The sequence below is a fragment of the Amia ocellicauda genome, chromosome 2 (genome assembly GCF_036373705.1).
Source record: "Amia ocellicauda isolate fAmiCal2 chromosome 2, fAmiCal2.hap1, whole genome shotgun sequence".
Lineage (NCBI taxonomy): Eukaryota > Metazoa > Chordata > Actinopteri > Amiiformes > Amiidae > Amia > Amia ocellicauda.
In genome coordinates, this window is record NC_089851.1 from 61489354 (window position 1) to 61510428 (window position 21075).

The window sequence follows — 21075 nt, forward strand, 5'->3', positions numbered from 1 at the left end:
GTTAGAGTGGTTCCAAGTGTCTGTTCACCTGTTCACAGAGCACACATAGTAACTATACTGGCTTTAAATGAACAATTGAAAGTGCTTTTCTCAACTGCCTATCCAAATACAATCCCTGACTTCTTGCATCTGCTGGTTAAAGTGGGATTGGGTGTGTTGTTCTGAATCTTGGATATTTGTTAAAGTCACAGGAAAGTGTTGGATCTCGTGATCATGTTTTTTTTCCACAAAAGTACTTTTTAGGTGTCAATAAAATTGTTAGCACAGCCTAATAATATGTTTCTTGGACTGCATTCAGACTGCCTTCGCTTACCCTCCCTCTGGTCCAGACGCATACACTTACACCATTTAGTCTGAGTTAAGTGCTTTAAAATGATCTGACTGCCATACCTATGTGGTAAATCATTTTAGTTACATTTATATTTACTTTATATATATATATATATATATATATATATATATATATATTTACTTTTTACACGTTTTTTGCGTAAAAACCAACAAACTCTTATTCTGTAAAGTGGAGTTTTTTGAAATTATAAATATGCTCTGTAACCCTGACTGTGTTCCCCTCATCCTTTCAGATGTGTTACTGAAAGTGCTCAGGAATATACGTCTCACATTAGTATTACTTCCCTCCTCAACGATGCACGGTCCAATCAGAGCACAGCCATCAAAGTCCTGCGACTGCTTCCTTCAGTAGGGACCCAAGATGGAGTACAGAACCAGGCAACAGATATCCATTCAAGAGGGCCAACAGACAAGCCCCCAAACGCACCTCTAGTATGACTACAGCACAGGAGGCCGAGGAGGAAAGCTAACATCATTCCTGATCTGAACAAGGGAATTCAGATTACATATGTGCATAGTTATGATTCTCCAGGAAATCCAATCATTTTTTGTTTGTTTTTCTTGGCTGTTCATTTAGAAAATATGTGATTCAGTGTCTCCTTTTGTTAAATTTCTATTGTTCATCAAGATGAATCTGACCAGTATTTATCAGTGATGCCTTTTCAGAATGAGTTGAAAACTGATTTTGCAGCCTTTAAGAAAACTGTGATAATTGAAAGGGGGACTCCCCATAGAGTCGAACTAATCTCGAGTCGTGCTCCAGCAGTCGTGACTTAAACAATACGCACAACTGGGATCAACTGGAATGAGGGTTGAAGTCCTGGGGCTCTAGTTCACTCTGCCTTGTTAGCATAGAGGGAAACCACAACACAAGCTTGTAGCACAATTTGAGAAGGTAAGAAAGAGGATAAGAATAAATGTATATGCATGAACCAAAGTAACATCCTTATGACCCCATTCCTCCACCACTGTGTGTCAGATGCATCTTTCTTTCTGTACATCAGCATCTCCGAGCAATGTGGTGTTCAGGGAGGGAGATAGACCAACATACATTAGTAGTTTGAGGACAAGTTATGAAGTGTTAGTCTTCACAATGAAGAATAATACAAGCCCATAGTAAGGTGAGTTGATAAGTCTCTGTGGTATAAAGTATGTAAAGGATATTGCATGTGTTGTGTACCATTGTAATTGAAAACATCAGTCAGTCAGAACGTAATGGGTGTGAAGCGAACCACTTACATTTCAATATTCCTCACTTTAACAGTAGTAAGAGACATCTTGGGCAGCAGTACATTATATTGCCCCTTTGCTGTCTTTCCTCTTCAATTTAATTATATTTAAAAGGCCATAATTAAATTAAATATGTCATTATGCAATGGATTATTTTTTGCCCATTAACCAAGAGCAACTAGATGTTGGGGGGGAGACCACAGCTCATAACAGCTGGGCTCTCAGCAATGCTTGCTCTGTTGGGAGTGACTATGCAAGGGACAGACTCGAACCACAAACGTGAAGGATGGACACAGGTACATATCTAATAGGAAGTCAGAGCGAAGCAGGACTGGTTTCTCTTTCCTGCGAGGCTCTTTCTTTGTATTTTTTCTGCAATTAAATTTTATTACCATATGCAATATGTCATCATTCAATTGCTAATTCATTCCCTCCTTAGTATTATACACAGTTTGGGAAGTTGGTGAGGTTTGAAACCTGAAGAACAGAAGCACACAAGTTCCACAGAAATGACGGTTGACAAATACTGACACCTTTTTTCTCTCTCATTACAGCTTTATTGATAGAAAAGAAAGATGACAGATATTTATATTTCTTAAGTAAGCATGAAGAAAGACACAACATACACTCAAACGCACATATACAATCATATTATATGGTTCTAACCCAAGGTTTAATCCAATACCAAAGTTTCTGAGTGAGAACGAAGCTGAAACTCGTACACTTATAAATAAATATGCAAAGGCTTGTAGAATAGATGAGCATAAAAGGAAGTAATTTTGGCTGAAGTGTCTTGAAATTCACCACACAGTGTCCGTATAGTTCTCCTGAGTGCAATCAAAATTATCTTTTATTCAGTGTAGAAAATCAATACACTCAAATGCGTTTTACACAGTGCTATTGTCTCCTGGCGTAATATTTAATGTATTCCTGCTTATAAAACCAATTTGGCAACATCAAAATACTCTCCACTCCAGTGGATAGCTGTGACAAGATAAGGGAAGCCTGGAGAATTTCAATGTGCCAGGTTTCCTCAAGATCTTCACCTTAAGCTCTACACAGCGCATTTTCCATGTGAAAATAAAATAACAGAAAGATAATTGGGGTTCAAAAAGGTACTGTTCTAGTAAAAGGTAGTGTTTGCAACACAATTCCACTCACACACAAAAACACAAATACGTGCATTAAAGGTATAACTTGTTTCAGGACTGATTTATTATGAAGCTGTTAATAATTTAATATTCGTTTGGGATGGAACTTATCTCTCCTTGAATACTCTCTTTGTGAAGTGATGCTATACAGTGTGTGTGAGCGTGTTTGTGTGTATCCTCAACCATCCCATCGCTGGGGATGTGCCAGGAATCCAGAAATCATGCCACGGGCCACACAGAGGTATTAAATATGTGTTTCACTGTAGTGCGTTAATGTTTCTATATTGTAGTGATGTAGTTATCCTCGTCATGTTTCATATATGTTGAGCATTGTATATCAGGACACCTTTGTATAAAAGTCACCATGGAAACAAGCATGTGCCAACAGTAATATTAATAATCATGTGGGGAGCGTGGGGACGGTATCTCCGACCCATATGTTATTGCACCTAGACACAGGCATGTAAATAGATTGGGGCATTTGTACATGACACTTATTTTAGTAATAAAACAAAACTGGACAAAGAAAGGCAAGTTTTAATATATTAAAGGGAAGTGCAAGCTTGGGGAATAGTGTCACATTATAACAGGTCAGCTTCTGTGTCAGATAGAAACGACCCACCTTATGTATAGCCATCTACATATTTTAGACTCAAATTATTGAAGTGAAGCTGAAGTCTTAGCTCTTTATGACACCTTTGTCTTTTCATTCCTGGGTAAATTATTGATAAATTCCATTGTATTGCCCTGCCCTGGTTTGCATCGATATCGCTCTCCATTCCCCATCTTACCCCCATTACAGTAACCACAATTTATTTCAAAACCCCCCCACCAGCACCTCGCTTCCACTCCCCAGCTGTCCCGAACTGTAAATCCCCTTCCTCGCCACACTGAACACATCTCTAATTCTCGACCTGTTGGACATAAAAAGTGAAGCCTTTTGCACTATTCTTCTTGGCTTAGGGTTATTGAAAAGGAACCAAAGCTTGTTAAATTGTTCCATTTAAATACAATCTGATATTATTTATTTTCGGAAAATAAAGTCCATTGCCTAAAGATTGAGATGAACGTACGTTAATGTCACACCCCTCAAAACGGCACACCTGCCTACATGGGAACTGTACCCGTTGCTTAGTTCTCAAAGTGTGAATCTGTCCACATACAGAAACTGAGACAAATGCGTTTTGTCATTGGGATGGAACTGTGTAAACGTCTAGATGGAGAACTGCTTGACCAAGTCATGGTTTTTGGGCTAGAACCTCACAAAAACATCCAGGGCAGTGAGTGAAACAGCATATTAGCAATTAGAAAGAATAGTCTAGAGTGGGTTTAGAGATACGACATGATGGATTAAGGGAATGGGGTATTTGGGGTAGTAAGTTCATGTTCCAGATTCACACACAGCCACTTAGGAAAACAAAGCAGATTTGTGTTACAGTAAAGCACGTATCTGAAGTCGATCGAGTCGCCAGTCATATTGTTGTGAGGTTCTAGCTGGAAAAACAACAGAGATGGTTGAATTGAAACAAGACCAAATAAAGACTTTGAGTTACCCATGAATCGCAAAGTACAAACCTGTACCCTTTAATTGATTAGTTTAATTTATTATCAGAAGACACTTTCTACTGTACATTGGATACATTTGTAATGTATGGTTTGTTTAGGCCTTTGTCTGAAGGGAAAGGGATACAGAATACGGAGAGTTGTGACCTTTTATAGGTTTATGGAAAGATGCTTTGTTCATATGAACACACCAGCATAATCTCTACTTCCATTGTAAGCACAATGTCAGTTCACTTTCAGGTGGGGCAAACTTCTGGGCTGATCAGAAACTCAGAGGAAATCACCACCAGACATATTCTAACTACACACACATTATTTTTCTTTTTAAGGTGCACATGTAAATGTTTCCAAAGTAGATGTGTGTTCCTCCTTGTATATCTACGTGTTTATCTATTTTCATCTGAAAGCCATAAACATGCATTTACCCGCTAAAAAATCTAAGACTTTAGTAACTCACATACTCCAAGTGGTATGGCAATAAAATAAAAAATAAAATAAGTCGAACGAGCATTATGCCAAACAATGTACCCTAATGAAAGATAAGCCTTTCGTTACAAAACTGACACAAGTTGTATAAAGTTTCTGCTCATTTATGTACCAGAGATCTATTATTATAAGGATTCCACATTGACAGGCAACTTGTTTGTAATAAAAATGCATTTGATAATTAATGATAAAGAAAGTCTAAAGAGTTTAAGACACACTTTGGCACAAAGGCCGTGTCGACTGGTGGCTTAAGGTCTTATGTTTCCTGTAAATCCACAATTCATATGCAGCATGCAGTGATTGCATTGAAGAGCTGAGAGACAGGGGAGCAAAATGACATGTCAGGGATCATCTAGAAGAAAAACAAAGGGCTGTTTTATCTTTAATCCAAATGTAAAACTCTCATACAGCTACGGCTGCAGGTCACCCGTCTTTTAAAACGTCGTTCCAGTCCGCTGGTTGCATCTCTGCGTTTTTTTCTTCCTCGCCTCCTCCTTTTGCCTCAGCTTCTTTCTCTTGCTGTCGAGGGGTCCTGAGGAAAGATGATTGATGAAGAAAAGGAAAAAGAAGGAAAACAAAAAAAGGGCTGTTCAGAGCCCTTTACCAAGCCGCACGGTTTGTCTGCACTTTGTGGGAGGGGATCTCTGTATTTGATTAAGAGTTTCCTCCACTGTGGATGGAAACTGAGCAATGGGAAGCTGCACTTTGGATTTATACTTCCTAGGCAGACAGGGAGGAATAAAATGAGGCCGTTCAATCAGGTGATCAAAGGGCTGAGAGGCCAAATCAGAACTCTGACCTTCCTGCAAATCACTTACTACAAACTAGCACCCCAGCAAGATTTAATTTTGAAGCAGAAGAAAGTGGCTTCTGACAAGGAATTAAAACAAACTTGGATACAGGTTTGTGATGTCATTCACAGGCAGGGCAGGGTTTTGATCTGACAAGACCAAGCTCTGAATTGAGTAGAATTTTGTTTTTAGATTCTACTAACTTGTTGAATAGGCATTCAGAATTGAGGTTGGTTAAGGATGTACAATCTTAACCCCATGTGCACTGTATATGGTAATTGTAATGTTTTCAACTTGGTCAGCATCAATACAGCAGTGAAATCATGAGGAACTGCGTGTCTGTCCTGTGCAAGTCAATCGTTATTTGGGTGACAGTGTCAGTCAGGGATTTTTTGGTGGGGGGGGGAGTTCACATATAGACATAACACACATAAAGACATAATTCGCATATTGATCCCTGACATTATGACATGAAAACGGGGCTTAACCATTTAAATATGGCCAAACTAAACTCCAGTTTGTAATGCAGAATTATGTCACAAGTATGCAATTACAAGGACTAAAACATACTGCTTACCTTCCTTGGACAATTACAAATCTCTACAGGGACAAAGACCCTCTACTACTTATTCATTGGCTTAGACAAGCCCTACATAGAATCCGACAAGGAAACAGCCCATTTCCTGTCAGGGCTAGAGCTTAAATGTTTTTCCAGGTAGCCAGAGATGCACTCATGTGCCAGACACAGACGCTGTGTCTACACCTTCAAAATCAAGGAGAACGCTCTACTTCCTTGCACGTAAATACAGGAGGTGTTAATATAATATTCAAACTTCTTAGATTAAGGCATCTGTACTGTCACCCTCCTTCTACAGTGCATCCTTGTCAAGTCAACATCACTTCCTTTCTTCCAGATTTTGGTGGGCAAGTGCACAGGAAGCAGCAGATTCAAGTGTTAGTGCATTTCAAGGCAAAGCTGCACTACAACACAAGTACAACAAAAGCCCAAGCATGTCAGTGTTTTCAATATCAGATTTGTTAGTGTCTCTGGGATGATGAGGGAGAAGGTCTATCCTCATGGTATGTTTACTGTGGCCCTTCTACACTTTTAACATGGTTTCATGATGGTTGCACTATAGTTTTACAGTGTTTTTCCTATGGTGTTAACACTACAAATAATCTATGGTCTAGTATAGTAAACATGCCTTTACAATACATATCACATGAAGGCATGCTAAACCTATAGAAGCCCACTGGAAAACTATGGTAAAACCATGTTCAAAGTACATTTCCCAGGGTAAACGTGCACAGTAGGCAACAGTCTGTGTCAAAGTGATTCCCAGAGTCACACCTGAGTTGGACCTGGCACCCGTGCACTTTCTTTTAATATCCTTTATTGCCTTCAGTATTTTGGCAAACAACAACTGGCTCCTGAATGGCACAACGTCTCTTCCAGTTATACCCATCTACCCAGCTGGTAAAACAATCTCACAATGGACTACCGCACATTGGTCATCGTGATCAGTTCTGGAGATGAGATTAAACATAGCACAGCACGGCACGGCGAGCTATAAAGTCGACGTGGGGGAGACGTCACAACGTATGTGAACCACAACTTTCCTGCAGTGACCTTTGAAGAGACAAAGCCTATTTCATACTGCATTATCCTACATTCCTCATTAAGCAGAAAAACAACTGTAAATATATTGAAATTAATAAATAACACTGTCTTCATGCTACACGTGTTGATAAAAATATGATTATTATTATTATCTTCCCAAACTACATATTTCAAATAGTATTAGATCAATCAGATACCACTGCACAACCACTTGCCATAGGGCTGATAGAAACACATCCGGGTAAGAAGAACTTCACACCAGGCCGTGACAGTTACAGATAACTAATGGATTTAACGCTGATCTAGAGCACGAAACAGCAGCTCTTGTCTGCGGAGGCACAACGAGTCTGTGGCCCCTCCCCCCCCACGCCGGCTCCCGGGGAGAAAGAAAGGTCAGGATGCGCACCTCTGCCCCCAGTGCCGTGCAGAGCCCCAAGGTCACACCCCTTCTCCTCTGGTGCACCAGGGCCCGGGCCGGCAGGTCTGTGATTCCTGGAGCCCGAGGGCTGGGCTGGGAGGGCGTTCTGCCGCCTCCGGCTGCGCTCCTCTTCCAGGGCCGACTCGCTAGCGATCCCTGCGGGGGGGAAGGGAATTAAAAGCTTTTATTATTATTTACATTGCCTTTGTAAGTTGTTGCTTATATTTCTTAATTTGAAAACAGGCCTGTAACTCCACTACAGCTGGAAACTTTATACCAGCATTTTTCTTCTCTGTTTTTGAACGTTTTATTACTGCCATCATTCAGGAATCCAAAGTGTCAACATCTCTTTCTGCAACATCGATTTTCCAGCTTGGTAGATGTAAAAGTACTGATTGTAACCCACTATACTGTGTTTGTGGTTGATGGTGTCGCTGGTAAAATCATTATTCATCAACACACTAGTGCGCCTCACCAAAAAGAAAGAGGTTAAAGTTCAAACACCCCTTCCAGCTGTCGGCACCATTTCCCTTTAACTTCCTCTCATATCCGCGCATCTCTTCTACCCCATTCATATTTCATATAGCACATATTATTGTGATTAGTCGTGTAAATAAAAATGAGATTTCTTTATTCCCTTTTACTTGGTAATTTACATTTATATTGAATTAGCAGAGAGGCAAGAAAAAAAACGAGAGTGATTATACAATGAGATTACAGAGAGATGACATCGGCATTGTGTGGTGTAATTAAATAGGAGCTGAGGAAGAAAGGAGCCCAGATGCTCTCCACTTTTGCCGATTTCATTTAGAAAGGTCTCAGACATCTTTCAAGCATCCTGTAAATATTTAATAGCGGGGCCTTTTCAGGAGTCACATATCATTAGAAACAAAGATCAAAAACAGTTTTTGAGGGGGAAAGATACAGACTACAATTAATCAAAGGAGCTCTTATGTATGTATGAGTTTATCGGAATATTAAAAAGAAAAGGAAAAACCTGGATTTAAAAAAAAATGCATCGTTCTTTGTGTTAAATGTTTTATACATTTAAAAGGCAGCTGCAAATAAATAAAACACACGCAAGGCCGCTTCCCCATCACCTTGTATGTTGGTGTCCCATATGCTCCACTCTGCTACTCCACATTAAATATTTCATGCCACCAAACTCTTTTCAATAAACATGATTTCCTGTAATGTATTTGTGCATTAGAAGTAGCATAAAATAATTGATATCGGTTAATTTATCAATTATATGATATGAAATAGTTTGCTGAAGGACTCTCGTTAAAACATTATGAATATTTAATTCTTCGGTTATTTTAATGAATCTAGAAAAGCGTGTTCGATCAAAACCATTCCAGCACTGCTTTCTCATTCTCAGGGGTGTGCGATTGTAATTGTATAGATGTCCCATGCACGGTTACAAGGATCAAAAATCACTAGCTTCCACATCCAAATTACTAATTTATAGCAAATATTGATGATGATCAAGTTGCAGTTGTATAGATTGATATGTTTAAAGAAAGACTGAGATTGTGGCCTCTGCAGACATGGTGTCAGAAAACGATTAAAGCACTTTGGATGCTGGCAGAGTACCAAATTAAATAAGATAAGATGATTAGGTCGGTTATACAGGATGTTACACTCCATAGTTTTAATGATAGACATAAGAAAAATAATAAACTTTTTCAGGAATTGGCGTCATTAATCATATGGTTTGCTAAAAATAAAATCTGTGTCACCGATTTGCGCCATTTACTGGCAGCTTCATTAACATAATGTTGCTCTCAATCATTGTTTATAGACTCATCACTGCTTGCAATAAATAGTAAAAGTGGGTGTTAAAGTCAACAGCTGATTAAGATCATTTTGTTTTCTATTATTAAATTTAGTTTGGAACAATAATAATATTAAATGAAAATGCATTCGTATTATTATTGCATAGTTCATTGTTTGTCTGTATACATATGTTTTAATCTCACTATCACGACAGCAGGACAACAAGGACACCAAATAATTTGATTTTCCATTCGTCTCAGTAACAGAAGGAAAAGGTGCAACAGCCAGTGCTCTCCCTCTGTGGAATGATGCCACTAAAGCAGGAGAGTTAAAGGACTGATGCCTTGATCTCACTCTGCTCCTGTTTTTGAATTGCAAATCGTATTTATTCATGCCTGAACAGCAGCACTGGAGATGGTATCAGTTTTTCAATTAAAAAACATACCGGGTAATTCTCAATTGTGTGTTCCTGAGAGGGGAAGGGAAGCTCGGCTGTATTCACATGTTAAAACATCTCCTCTTACTCCCCAATCAATATTTGTTTCTATTATAAGGTCATTACCTGAGCGATAAGATTTCTGCCCCCAGAACAAAACACAAAAAGCAGCATAATCCATTATCATTTAATTACTTTAAACAAAACAAGGAGCAGGAATTTGAAAGTGCGATGGGCGATAATAAGATCTTTTAATACTCATAAAGGCTCCCTTTTATTTTCTAGATCAAAGACCATTTTAATTTAAACTACAGAAATGCACACTAATATCCCCACATCATTATTCATGCATGACTTTAGTAATTGTAGTGATTTATTTGTCTCTCGGTCTTTTCCTTTTTTTCTTCTCTAAATAAATATGCATTAAAGCCTGGAACAGAACACATAATATATATAAATAAATGTATATACTCAGCTTTTAGTTTTTCACTGCGCAAGTGAGAGATTTAGGTCCATATTTGGTGCAAAGACTTTCGGAAAATGTGCTAATTGATATATATAATAAATATATATTAGATAGATTGTGATTGATTATACAAGGTCAGTCTTGATATAAAGGATAATAAACCACCTTAACTGTTAAGAGTGAGTAGCTAGAGAGATTTATTAAATCACAGACCAAAACAAGTGTGGGCGTTATTCGGGGCTGTGATAAGTTATATGTTTTACCGTGTTTAGGACACCCTGACCATTGATTCTCAGACCTGCTTCTGTTATCCTTCCCCCCAGTTCTAGACAACCACCACCACCCCTCTCATTACCAGTGGCCCCTCAGCTCACTAAAGTGAGCTCACGCACACACACACAATGGCTGGATCTGTCACCAGATAACAAGGAGTGACAGTGTCCAGCTGTCAGGGGCAGGGGCTCTCAATATAACCCACAGCTTTCCTTCTCACTGTGAGTGGAGGTGTGCAGGAGTGTTCAGGGGGGTTGATCAGGGCAGTTTTTAATTATCATTATTTATTTATTTATTTATTTGCAGGTGCACTTACTCACAGTATTCACAAGAAACATTTTTAAAGAATTACAAAGTGCAGTAGATTCAGGAAGTTAACCCGACATCCGAGTACAATTGATCTACAACAGATCACAATATAGGACACAATAAAGCTCTATCCCCGCTGTGTCCCTACATAAGTAGTAAAATGACTGAGGGAGAATAGTTTGATCAAGAAAGGGCATAAGAACAAGAGTGCTGAGCAGCCCAGGAGATTGGGTCACACGGAACAATAGGTCTCCCTAATTACAGTGTATTTGAATAGTAGGTACTCAGTAACTACATCTTAGTTACTCCTAAGAACAGTGCATTCTTCATTGGACTTAATGTGTAAAAAGTGGGCCATGCCCAGTATAGATCCAAAGGCATCCTTACCAGACAATTGCGTACTTATATATTTATATATATATATAATTAATAATTTTCACACATTAAGAACATGTTAACAAATGCTTAATTACACCGTTCTTATGAGTAACTAACATGTTGTTACTAAGTACCTACTATGTTAATACACTGTAACTAGAGAGTGTTACCGAGATGAAATCTGTAACCTCAGTATGAACACATGCAGAGAATAGCTGCTTTAGGTTAATGAAGATCCCCCCTAACATGTATGCGATTGTACAGTCACAGATCAGTGATGGATTAGTTGATGCCTTGCCACAGACATCATGCATCGAAACCAGATGCTGGGGTTCACTGCTGTTTTTGAAGGCTACAACATTGATCATTCCTTCTTAAATATCAGACAAACTGGTCACACGTGCCCTACACAAAATCTGCAGCATCTGCATCCTATAGCTGCTTCCAATGCAGGAATAACTAAGAATTCAACATCATTATCAGCTGAGCTCATGGGCGGTGAAACTGGTGGGCTCTTGTCCCTCTGTTGGGGAACAATATGGACTGTGTTTTCTGTGGCTGTGGTGAGAATTTGGCATCAAAGTGAAATGGTGTCAGTCTTAACCATATAAACCAAAGAATCAAACAAAGAAAAAGACTTACATGACAGTTTTAGGCTTTAAAATGGAGTAGCAGGCAAAGGGGGATGAGTGTGCCAAGTATCAGTAAAGCAACTACAAGTACACAAAACAACAAAGTAGAGAGGTGGTGATTGTTGAAAAGACAGCAAGTCAACAGAGAGGCATTAAACTGCTCAGGTCATCAATAATGTCAAATCACTGCACTCACTGCTGGGGGAAATAAGAACTTTATTTTTAAGCCATGAGAGATGTAAGGGAGATGTAGATGGATTCGCTAAATGCTCCCTAATCTGCGAATTGCTACTGTCACCGAACATGCATAACAAATTACAGTTCCTTCTCGAAATCTGGAAATAGATCAGATTTTTTTTTTTCCAAAGCTTGCTGCTGCTGCCCTTTTCGCTTCCAGTGAGGATGTTTTCAAATGCCTACAGGGGTTATTTTTCCAACACATGAATCTTGTGGAAGGGTTTTTGTGTGCAACATTTTCTTTGATAAATCTCCCGGTAGGTGAAAACATTGTGAGTTATGTGTGATTTCTTGGTCCTTCAAACAAACAAACGAATCAAGCCTTTTTATGATTCTGTCAGGTTGTATTCTTTGGCAGGAATAATTGCCTGAACATTTGTTGTGCTTTTTATCTGTACTATCTAAGAGACTTTTATCCCACTCAAATAACTTTCTATGAGAACACTCTATACAGTTAATTTGTTCAGTGATATTTTAAACACAAGGCTCCTGCTCCAACACACACACACACACACACACACACACACACACACACACACACACCAAACAGGGCCAAAAAATTGTGAGAATTACCATAGTTAAGTTCTTCAGATTTGTACCATTAATTAGTGTGGAGCTAATTGAAATGTGATACAAATGGTCTTGTAAATTTCACAAATGTTTGTAATGCCAACTGAGCAGACATTTCTCTAAAAGCTGCCTGAGGACAAGGGTCTTGTTCGGGGAGATTTTAACTTGGCATTGACAGCATTTTCTTTACAAATTCATAACGTTCCTTTGCAATTAGTTATCAATGTATCAGCAAGCTGTGGCATCGCTTTAAACATTATTGAAAAAATTCACACTTGCAGACATGGCAGTGATTGTGAAAAGCTACATTACAGATATTATAACTGTCTCATTACACATTTTTACACACGGCTTTAAATTGCCGATTGACGCTAATTAAGTTAATGCATTTACTCCTACATGCTAGGCCTAATTGTTGCCATCAATGTATTTCTGATTCACGGCCACAGAGAAACCGAGGTCACACGCCAAACTGGAACCATGTTGGCAAATATTCAAATCGTCACCTGCCAAAATGTCACTCATGTGAAGTTAATGTAGAAAGAATTTGGTTTAGATTTTATCCTAATGTTTTGTGTTGGTTCCAGTTGCTCACAGACTTCCCTAATCAGGTCAGTTTCCTCAGCGGTGGGAGACGCCCAGATCTTAAGGAAACACTCCAGCGAAACCAGAACAGTTGGGCAAGAAATTAACTAAATAAATACAAATACAACCGCATTAGACAACTTTACTAGATTGAGAGCTCGGTTGTAACACAAACTAGCAGGACATTGGGTCCCGGGACCAGGAAAGGGAACCTTGTGCAAGGACTGCAGGGAAATGCAATAACACGTGAACAAATACCAATCAATTGGATTCGTATGAACCTGATAAAAGTTGTGGAAAAGCAACTTCGATAAATACATTCTTGTACATCCACCAGCATTTAGCCGGTCGAGGGGCAATAAAGATGTGATGGTTTTCAAAAGCAAGAATTTAACAGGTTTAAGAATTGTGCATGTTTTTTTTTAATTATTTGGAATTCAGTCCTTTGGTGGCCCTGATGTGCATAACAGAAAAACATAAATGCAAAAAGAAAAAAATAAATAATAAATATGAAAACAGCACAATGCAAATGCAAAAAGAAAAACTTTGTATTTGTTTTTCTTTTTACATTGTTTTACACTTCAGGGCCACCGTACATCCTCCTCCTTTATCTTTGGAAGCAGTACAAAAAAAAAAAAAAAAAATTAATTACAGTAGTGAAATACACACTATAACCAACAGAGGGCGATATTGCACTGGTAAAGTCAAAAATGTACTATTACAAACATAAATCAATTACATTTCCTTGTGCCTTTAAATATTTGTAAAACTATCCCTTGCCTTTTATAATATCAGTATACTTTAATCATACATGATTACTGTGACTACAACTACTAATTATAAGAATTCCAGATGCACACACACAGAAAACAACACAAACACACATTCTCTAAGAAATGTCTGAAGAATAGGATCAGAACTGTAGTTTGGACATTATTGTGTAATACAGCACATTATAATATAGTCTACAGTACAATACAGTGTATAATTGTACAGTAAAGTGTGCAATACAGTGAACTACAGTAGCGTATATGAGGATGAAGATGACAGGCTTCTTTAAGGCAACAGACTAGGCCATAAATAATGACTTCTATATGTATACAATTGTGATGTACATCCAGCCTTTCCCCAGGACTGGATGCGTAATGATTCTGCCCAACCCCTGAGACAATTTCTACTTCTGTATGAAACATTTGTGTTCCTTATTTTGCTCCCATATGAAATTGTTTGTTAGTGTGCTATTATTCTTCCCGTTTACACATATTTGAATCACCCATGGCAGTTTTTTCTCCTGTGTGGTCACGTGATGATTTTTGGTAGCGGAAGTAAAGCCTTGCACTCTTGTGTTCTGCCCCACAGTCACTGTCGCTGTGTGCATTATTGCACCAGGGTCAGGTAGTCGGGGTACTATGACGGTAATTAAGAGGTATGCATGATAATAATAAATTAAATTGTACTTCTCCTTAGCTTAATTTACAAACCATCACTTATTCTAATCTGCATACAACCATACAGAATGCATATGCAATACAAATGTACAGGGAAAAAAGTCACAATCTACCTACTTAAATATAAAACTCCCGCACACCCCATCACTGATTCTTATCAACAGAATATGAATAAAATATTAAGCTGTGCTTATATTTGCAATTAAAATATCCCGGATTTTCAGGTTCCCGTCACATTCATTACGGAGCATAAACACTTCACTGGGAGGCTTATAACTCTGACTGAGAAACAGAATCTGAAAAAACCCAAAGCAATGGGAATAGAATTGTACAAATGTTCAGGAAGCACCTTATTTCTTGCCTGAACGGCAGGCAGATCGTGCCCCTGTCATCCTTCCTTCCCCACCACTCTCCTACACAGTGGGCGTGCAGAGACTCCTCTAGCTCTCACAGCAACCCCTTCTGTATCTAAAACTGCTCCTCAGAGTTTTGCACACACAACTTTGCCTTCTCCGAGGCCGTTGCTGAGGACCTGCCGTTCAGTACTTCTAATACCAGCATCCTAAAGCCAGCACTGGATGGTACTCCAATGTGAAGTTGAAATACTGCTTCAGGCTCACATATAGTCTGTTTCACTGTATTCTGTTTTCTGCCCCAGTGATGTCCTGCGGTAGTTAATACATTGGATTTAGTGTGATGCCACTAAACGCCAGCACACCTGTATACTCCTAACATGCAAATTTACTTACAAAGCAAGCATTCATTAATGTACACATAGTAAGACCATTAGTCCACAAAAAATAAAGGAAACGGTAGAAACTATAAACTAATTTATACCTTGCAATCCCAGTAATGTAGCAGGGATTCTAGAGCAGAATTAAGTTATCGAAGTGTTGCAAGTCATTGAATTTGGGCACCTGAGGATGTGGTAAAAATAATGTCCTTGGCGTTATCTGGCGTCCATCAGTGGACTCATTTTCTGTTGTAATCAAGTTTTAAGGCTTTGGAGGCTGCTGTCTGGGATTATCCACCCATGAAGCAAATTGGATAAAGCTCTAATCTGCACTAATGCCAATCCCTTTCTGTGGACAGATGAAGGAATCCACAATACCAGAGCTTTTCTCCCACCACAAGAGCACAGCGCTATCCTCTCAGCCCCATGGTTAAACACGCAGCCCTACTTCATCTATGGACCCAACGTCTCCCGAAGCGCAGCCTCTCCTTCAAGCAGCACAGACCGTGTGCTAGTAATGGTCCTGTGATCGGGCACTGGGTTCTATGCATTGGGATTCCAATAATTCTGAGACAGTAGAGCACATTAAACCTTGCAGAAGCCAGAGAGATGGAGGTGTCCAAACTATAACTATAACAGAGAGCAGGATCCTAAATCGCACACTGTGGGAGCGGCGAGACGCGTGTGGTTATGGGAAGCACAGACCAGTGGGAGAAGTGAAAAAAGTAAAAGGAGTGACTTACCTGTGAGCCATACCTGTGATTCCCACTGTGAATGAAACGTGCAGCAGCAGCAGCAGGTTTATTGTAAGCCTTTAATGTGCGGTATTAAGCAGCAGCAGTGAGGATTTGTGAACGTGTGGCGGCGTGGTTAAATACACCTGCATTGTTAATCACTTAATTTATTCCCAGTACAGGAGACAGCAGAGCGCACGCTGGACTAACTGCTGCAGAAATCTAAATCAGCACAGGCTGGGGGGCTTCAAAGTGTCACCCCCTTCAGAAAGCACATAACACAAATGAAACACAAATGATCCGATAGATACTCAACCATATGTAATCTACACACCCTGGGAAGTTTTAGTTTCAAACTAATTCATTTAATTTGGAAAACCAAAAAAATGTATTTAATTCCCCCCACACCCCGATGTGCGCTTCCCTGGGATGTAATGGTGTCCTTTGTGGGTTAGATTAGTGCATTTTAGTGCAGTTGAAAGCGTGTTAGGGTTGAATTTAAAAAAATCATATAGACAGACGCAGAGGACCCCCTAAAAAGGTCTTCACTCCACCAAATTGAAACCTTAACACACCCGATTTTGCTTCATTTGAGTTACAAAACACTGGAGAATTCAAAATGTGACTTGAAACCATATGTTTAAAGCCATTAATGAGCTCTGATTAGGCAATTGAGCTCATTGAAGTAAATCGGAGTTGGGTCGGAGGAACTGTTACAGTGGAGATGAATTTGCCCACACGGCTCACACAACACAAGTACAGTGAAGAGCAGGTTAGTGTAGCAGGCCACCGGACAGAGTCCATTAGATCAATCACAGCCGATTCCTCCATTTGTGCCCCGATTATTGTGTGAAACAGCCCCCAGTCTTTCCTCAAAGCAAGAAAGTGAGAAATTACGTAAAGCAAGCATATAGGCAAGACCCCCGTTACTAAGAGAATGACGTCCATCGCAGGCATTGTTTTAAAAGCACCAGCTGTTTAAATGCCTTGCACTTAAATCAGCAAGCTTTTAATATTGTCTGTACTATGGCAATTAAATTATATATACACAAACACCTTATTTGGCATTCATTTAGAAATATTACATTTTAATAATATACAGCACATGTAAGTGGAATCTTAAAACACCCTTCATATTTCTAAATAACATATCAGATCATTTGAGGGATAAGTATATAGACCGGTCATGAGTGCGTTTCACATTTTAAGAAAAAACAAATACAGACATACATGTGAGCTACTCGACTCTGAACACTGCCATGTTCATCTTAGTTAAGTGCACATACTAATATTTAGACTATCCTTCCCTAATCAACAGTATTTGCAGTAATGATTTAATTGAAAAATATTATTGTGACCCAAAACTGTAGTGTCTTTTAGTGTTTCTCGTCCGTATTTTTAAAGAAAGACAGACACAGTACTTGGTCTGACACTTACTAATCGCCGTATTCTATCATGTTTTTGGTGGTACTGGTTAGACATGAATTTACATGGACCTAAAGGGCCTCTTGCTTTAGCAGGGGTCTGTGCCATCACGCCAAATCACCACACAGACTCGGAAGCCGTGACGTCCCCAAAAAGGAGGCAACATACATTTATTGATTCCAAACGGTTTTACAAAGTTCACAAAATCCCCCTCGAACCACGTGTGTTCATCTGTATATTATCCAGATCTTTAAGCCTAGGTAAGCAACGATCACATTGAGAACATGAACAGCTATTACTGGCATTCATGCAGGAACGAGGACACTTATGTTTTTAAACAGAACCAAAAAAAATAAAAAAATAAAGCATATTAATACCATTAATTTATGAACAATCTACTGACATTTACAAAAAAAAAAAAAAATTACTGACAAAGGTTAGAAAGTTGTAACATTTTAATATTAAAGCAGGGTTAAGTAAGTTTCCTAATTGAACAGTTCAATCATCAAATGAAAAAGCACAAGTCATGCTTCAGTCAATTGTACATGTTGCTCTGCCCCAACACCAGGTCAAAGGCAATGTGCACCTAAGGGGAAAATTGCAATACAGCAAAGTGCATACAGAAAATAAAATAAAAAACCATAAGAACAACTTCAACAACATCAACAGAACAGACAGAAAACTCTGGTCCTACTAATAGAAATGGTCCCAAATGAAGTAAGTGCAACCTGCAGCACAGGCCGCCATTCACACTATCAACTAAAAACAGAACCGAGTGGAGAGAGTCCATGTCGGGGTGTCGTCTACATCGGTCTACGGTATACCAAACAAAACAAAAAAACAGGAAAATAAAAAAGGCTGACCGACGCGTGCACATGGTTTAAGGTCTATGCTTCCATACCGACAGCGCCCGGTGGGTTACTTGTTATCCAGCCGCAGGATTTGCTCCTTACCATTCACAGTCAGGGATTTTAACTGTCCGTCTTCCTCAATCTCGACACGCTCCTGCCCGTTCTCCACGATCCTGCGGACGAAGGAGAGACAGGTTGGCACTCGGAGGCCTGTGTGCGCGTTCGTCCGCTGCTATGGCTGCGGAGTCTGAGCCGGAGAGCTGAGGCGGGTCAACGCAGCAGCAGCAGCAGCAGCAGCAGCAGCAATAGTAACAGCTTTATAAGGACACTATTCTGCCCTCTAGTGGTGATTCCAGGCAATACCCATTCAGTCAGGCTCCCCAGTTCTAGAACCCAAATCAGAACTACAAAAATCCAGGGCTGAGACTCCTGACCTCTGGGTTTCATTTTGATTGCTCAGTAAACCCAGAGTTACTTTCCGTTTGGAGTAAACAGACCTGTGTGGTTATTTTGGCCTAATGATGCAGCTGTAGATTTGAGCTGGGTGCACATACCTCTTTGTGGTGATTTTCCTGCCGTTGATGAACTTGGTGGAGGTGGAGACGGACCTGAAGTTGCCCATCCCGCCCCCGCCACCACCGCCACCTCCCCCGCCTCCCCCGAAGGAACTGGAGGAGAAGGACGCGAAGCCACCGCCGCCCATGTGCCCGAACGAGCTGAAACCTGGAGGACGACACCAACACAGACGACTTAAAGACGACTGGGAACCACAATCTAATCGCAGAAGGGAAACAGGTACAGGAGAAACAAACATGCTGGATCCAGATACAAAAAGGTAGGAAACGTTTCTGCCCTTCCTGTCCATCTACTTTTTTGGAGATGTCCCCGCCCACCCAGAATAATTTCTGTTCAAAGACGGGACGCCCCCGCGGTCCTTACCTGGGTCGAATCCCGAGAACCCAGCTCCAAATGGGGGAAAGCCACCGAAGCCGTGGAAGAACGTGCCTCCGGGTCGGGTCCTGCTCACCCCGCGTTGGCCCCTCCGGCTGCCAAAGAAGTCATCAAAGGGATCGTCTGTGCCGGGGGGTTGGGGGATTGGGGAGACAGCAGTTAGTGAATGACACACCAGAGCTCTAGACAGGACCACCAAAAGTGTTCTACAGCTACAACCTTGGAGAACTAGCACTGACATTGGGAGAGATGACCCAAGCGTGCGAGATCTTTACTAACAACTGTAAAAGCACAGAGACAGGCAATGTCAGACTAGGTTTGCGTTCACAAAATTGTACACTGAAGCACTGGCATCAGCTAACCATACCTTTGTTCCAGATAACTCCAGCCCTGTAAACATCTGTAACAATAATTTTGGTTTGTTAAATCAACAGCTGGAAGGAGGCTTGAGATTTTCTGTGTGTTCTTTTTTAATATGAATTACAGTGCAGAGAGGCCAGTGGGACAGTTGTAGGGAACTGTCACAGAGACAGATGGCGCCATTGTACTGTGATCCCAGGGAGCCCTGTTAAAGGGCTCTACCCACACAAGCACCTCTCTCTGTACGAGCTGGCACCCTCACCAGAGCGCAGCTCAGAGCCACACAGGTCTCCTGGAGTGCTTGGGTTTGGGTTTGTGTTGGGTTTGTGTTGACTGCACACTGGTCACACGGATCGCTCACAGATTAATAAAATGAACAGCAACAGCTGAACGTACTCTCTGCATTTAAATATAGAAGTGATTCTGTACACAAGAAAGTTGTTTTCCGGAAGCAATCAAATCGTTGCTGCAGATACATAACTCAAGACGGCCAACTCCAATTCCAGGAGAGCCTCTCAGGTCAGTGGTAAACAGAACTGGAAGAGGAATTTAGAAAGTGTGTGATATAGGGATTTGGAGTTGAAAAAGTTGAAGTGACACCCCACCCTGCTCCAGTCATTGCATTATTGCATGAAAACTGCAATCTAAGATGCAGTAGATGTGTGGCCCTTATCCTCCAAGCTGGGCATTGAGTCTTAATTAAGCCCAGAGAAAGTGAGCAAGACCAAAGCCATCTTCCACAGTTCAAGAGAAACGTGCAGAGGAAGACTTATTCAACAATTAATAACACGGAGGCCTCGCGGTCCAGCTGTAGAGGTACAATGCATTAGCGAGTGTGCTTTCAGATCGCTGTTTTGTGTGGCAGACATTGACAAAACAATCCAGAAAAGAGATGAGACTCTTCCTTGTTTGAAGCGAACATATTGATTTATGTCTTGCATGCACTATGCATTCATCCAAAAAAAAAGTACTTCAAAATGGTCTCCACTCTAAAAGAGATAGAAATGCAATATTAATTGCATATGCTGGTTTGGGTCCAGTAATTCTTGCTCAGATTATTAGTGATTGCACCGATTAATCGTCCAGCAATCCGTATCGGCAGATTACAGGCAAAAATTTTAATAAAATTGTTATCTGCCGACTACTTTAAAAATGGCCGATTATTGTGGTGTCTGAAAAGCCATCAACACGTTTTTTTTCCCCCCAGTACTGTGTCAGTGACATAATATAGCGCCAGGCTGCTATGTTGTCTATAAGGCGAGAGCTTTCACACTTATGCCCGTTTTATTAGCAGCAT

At 40.2% G+C, this 21075-nt stretch overlaps 1 protein-coding gene across 3 annotated transcripts in view; it reads right to left on the reverse strand.

Annotated features, from left to right (window-relative positions):
- Nucleotides 1-2115: 2115 nt before the first annotated feature.
- The window catches only part of LOC136711638 (dnaJ homolog subfamily B member 6), a 45576-nt gene continuing 26616 nt past the window's right edge, over nt 2116-21075 (reverse strand). For all 3 annotated transcript variants that reach the window (XM_066688014.1, XM_066688021.1, XM_066688027.1), the window contains exons 6-10: nt 19407-19541; nt 19022-19190; nt 18570-18640; nt 7600-7767; nt 2116-5313 (exon numbers count right to left, since the gene is read on the reverse strand). In XM_066688014.1, the coding sequence (XP_066544111.1) occupies nt 5216-5313; nt 7600-7767; nt 18570-18640; nt 19022-19190; nt 19407-19541 (641 nt within the window). In that variant the 3' untranslated portion in view covers nt 2116-5215. The remainder of the gene's footprint in view (nt 5314-7599; nt 7768-18569; nt 18641-19021; nt 19191-19406; nt 19542-21075) is intronic.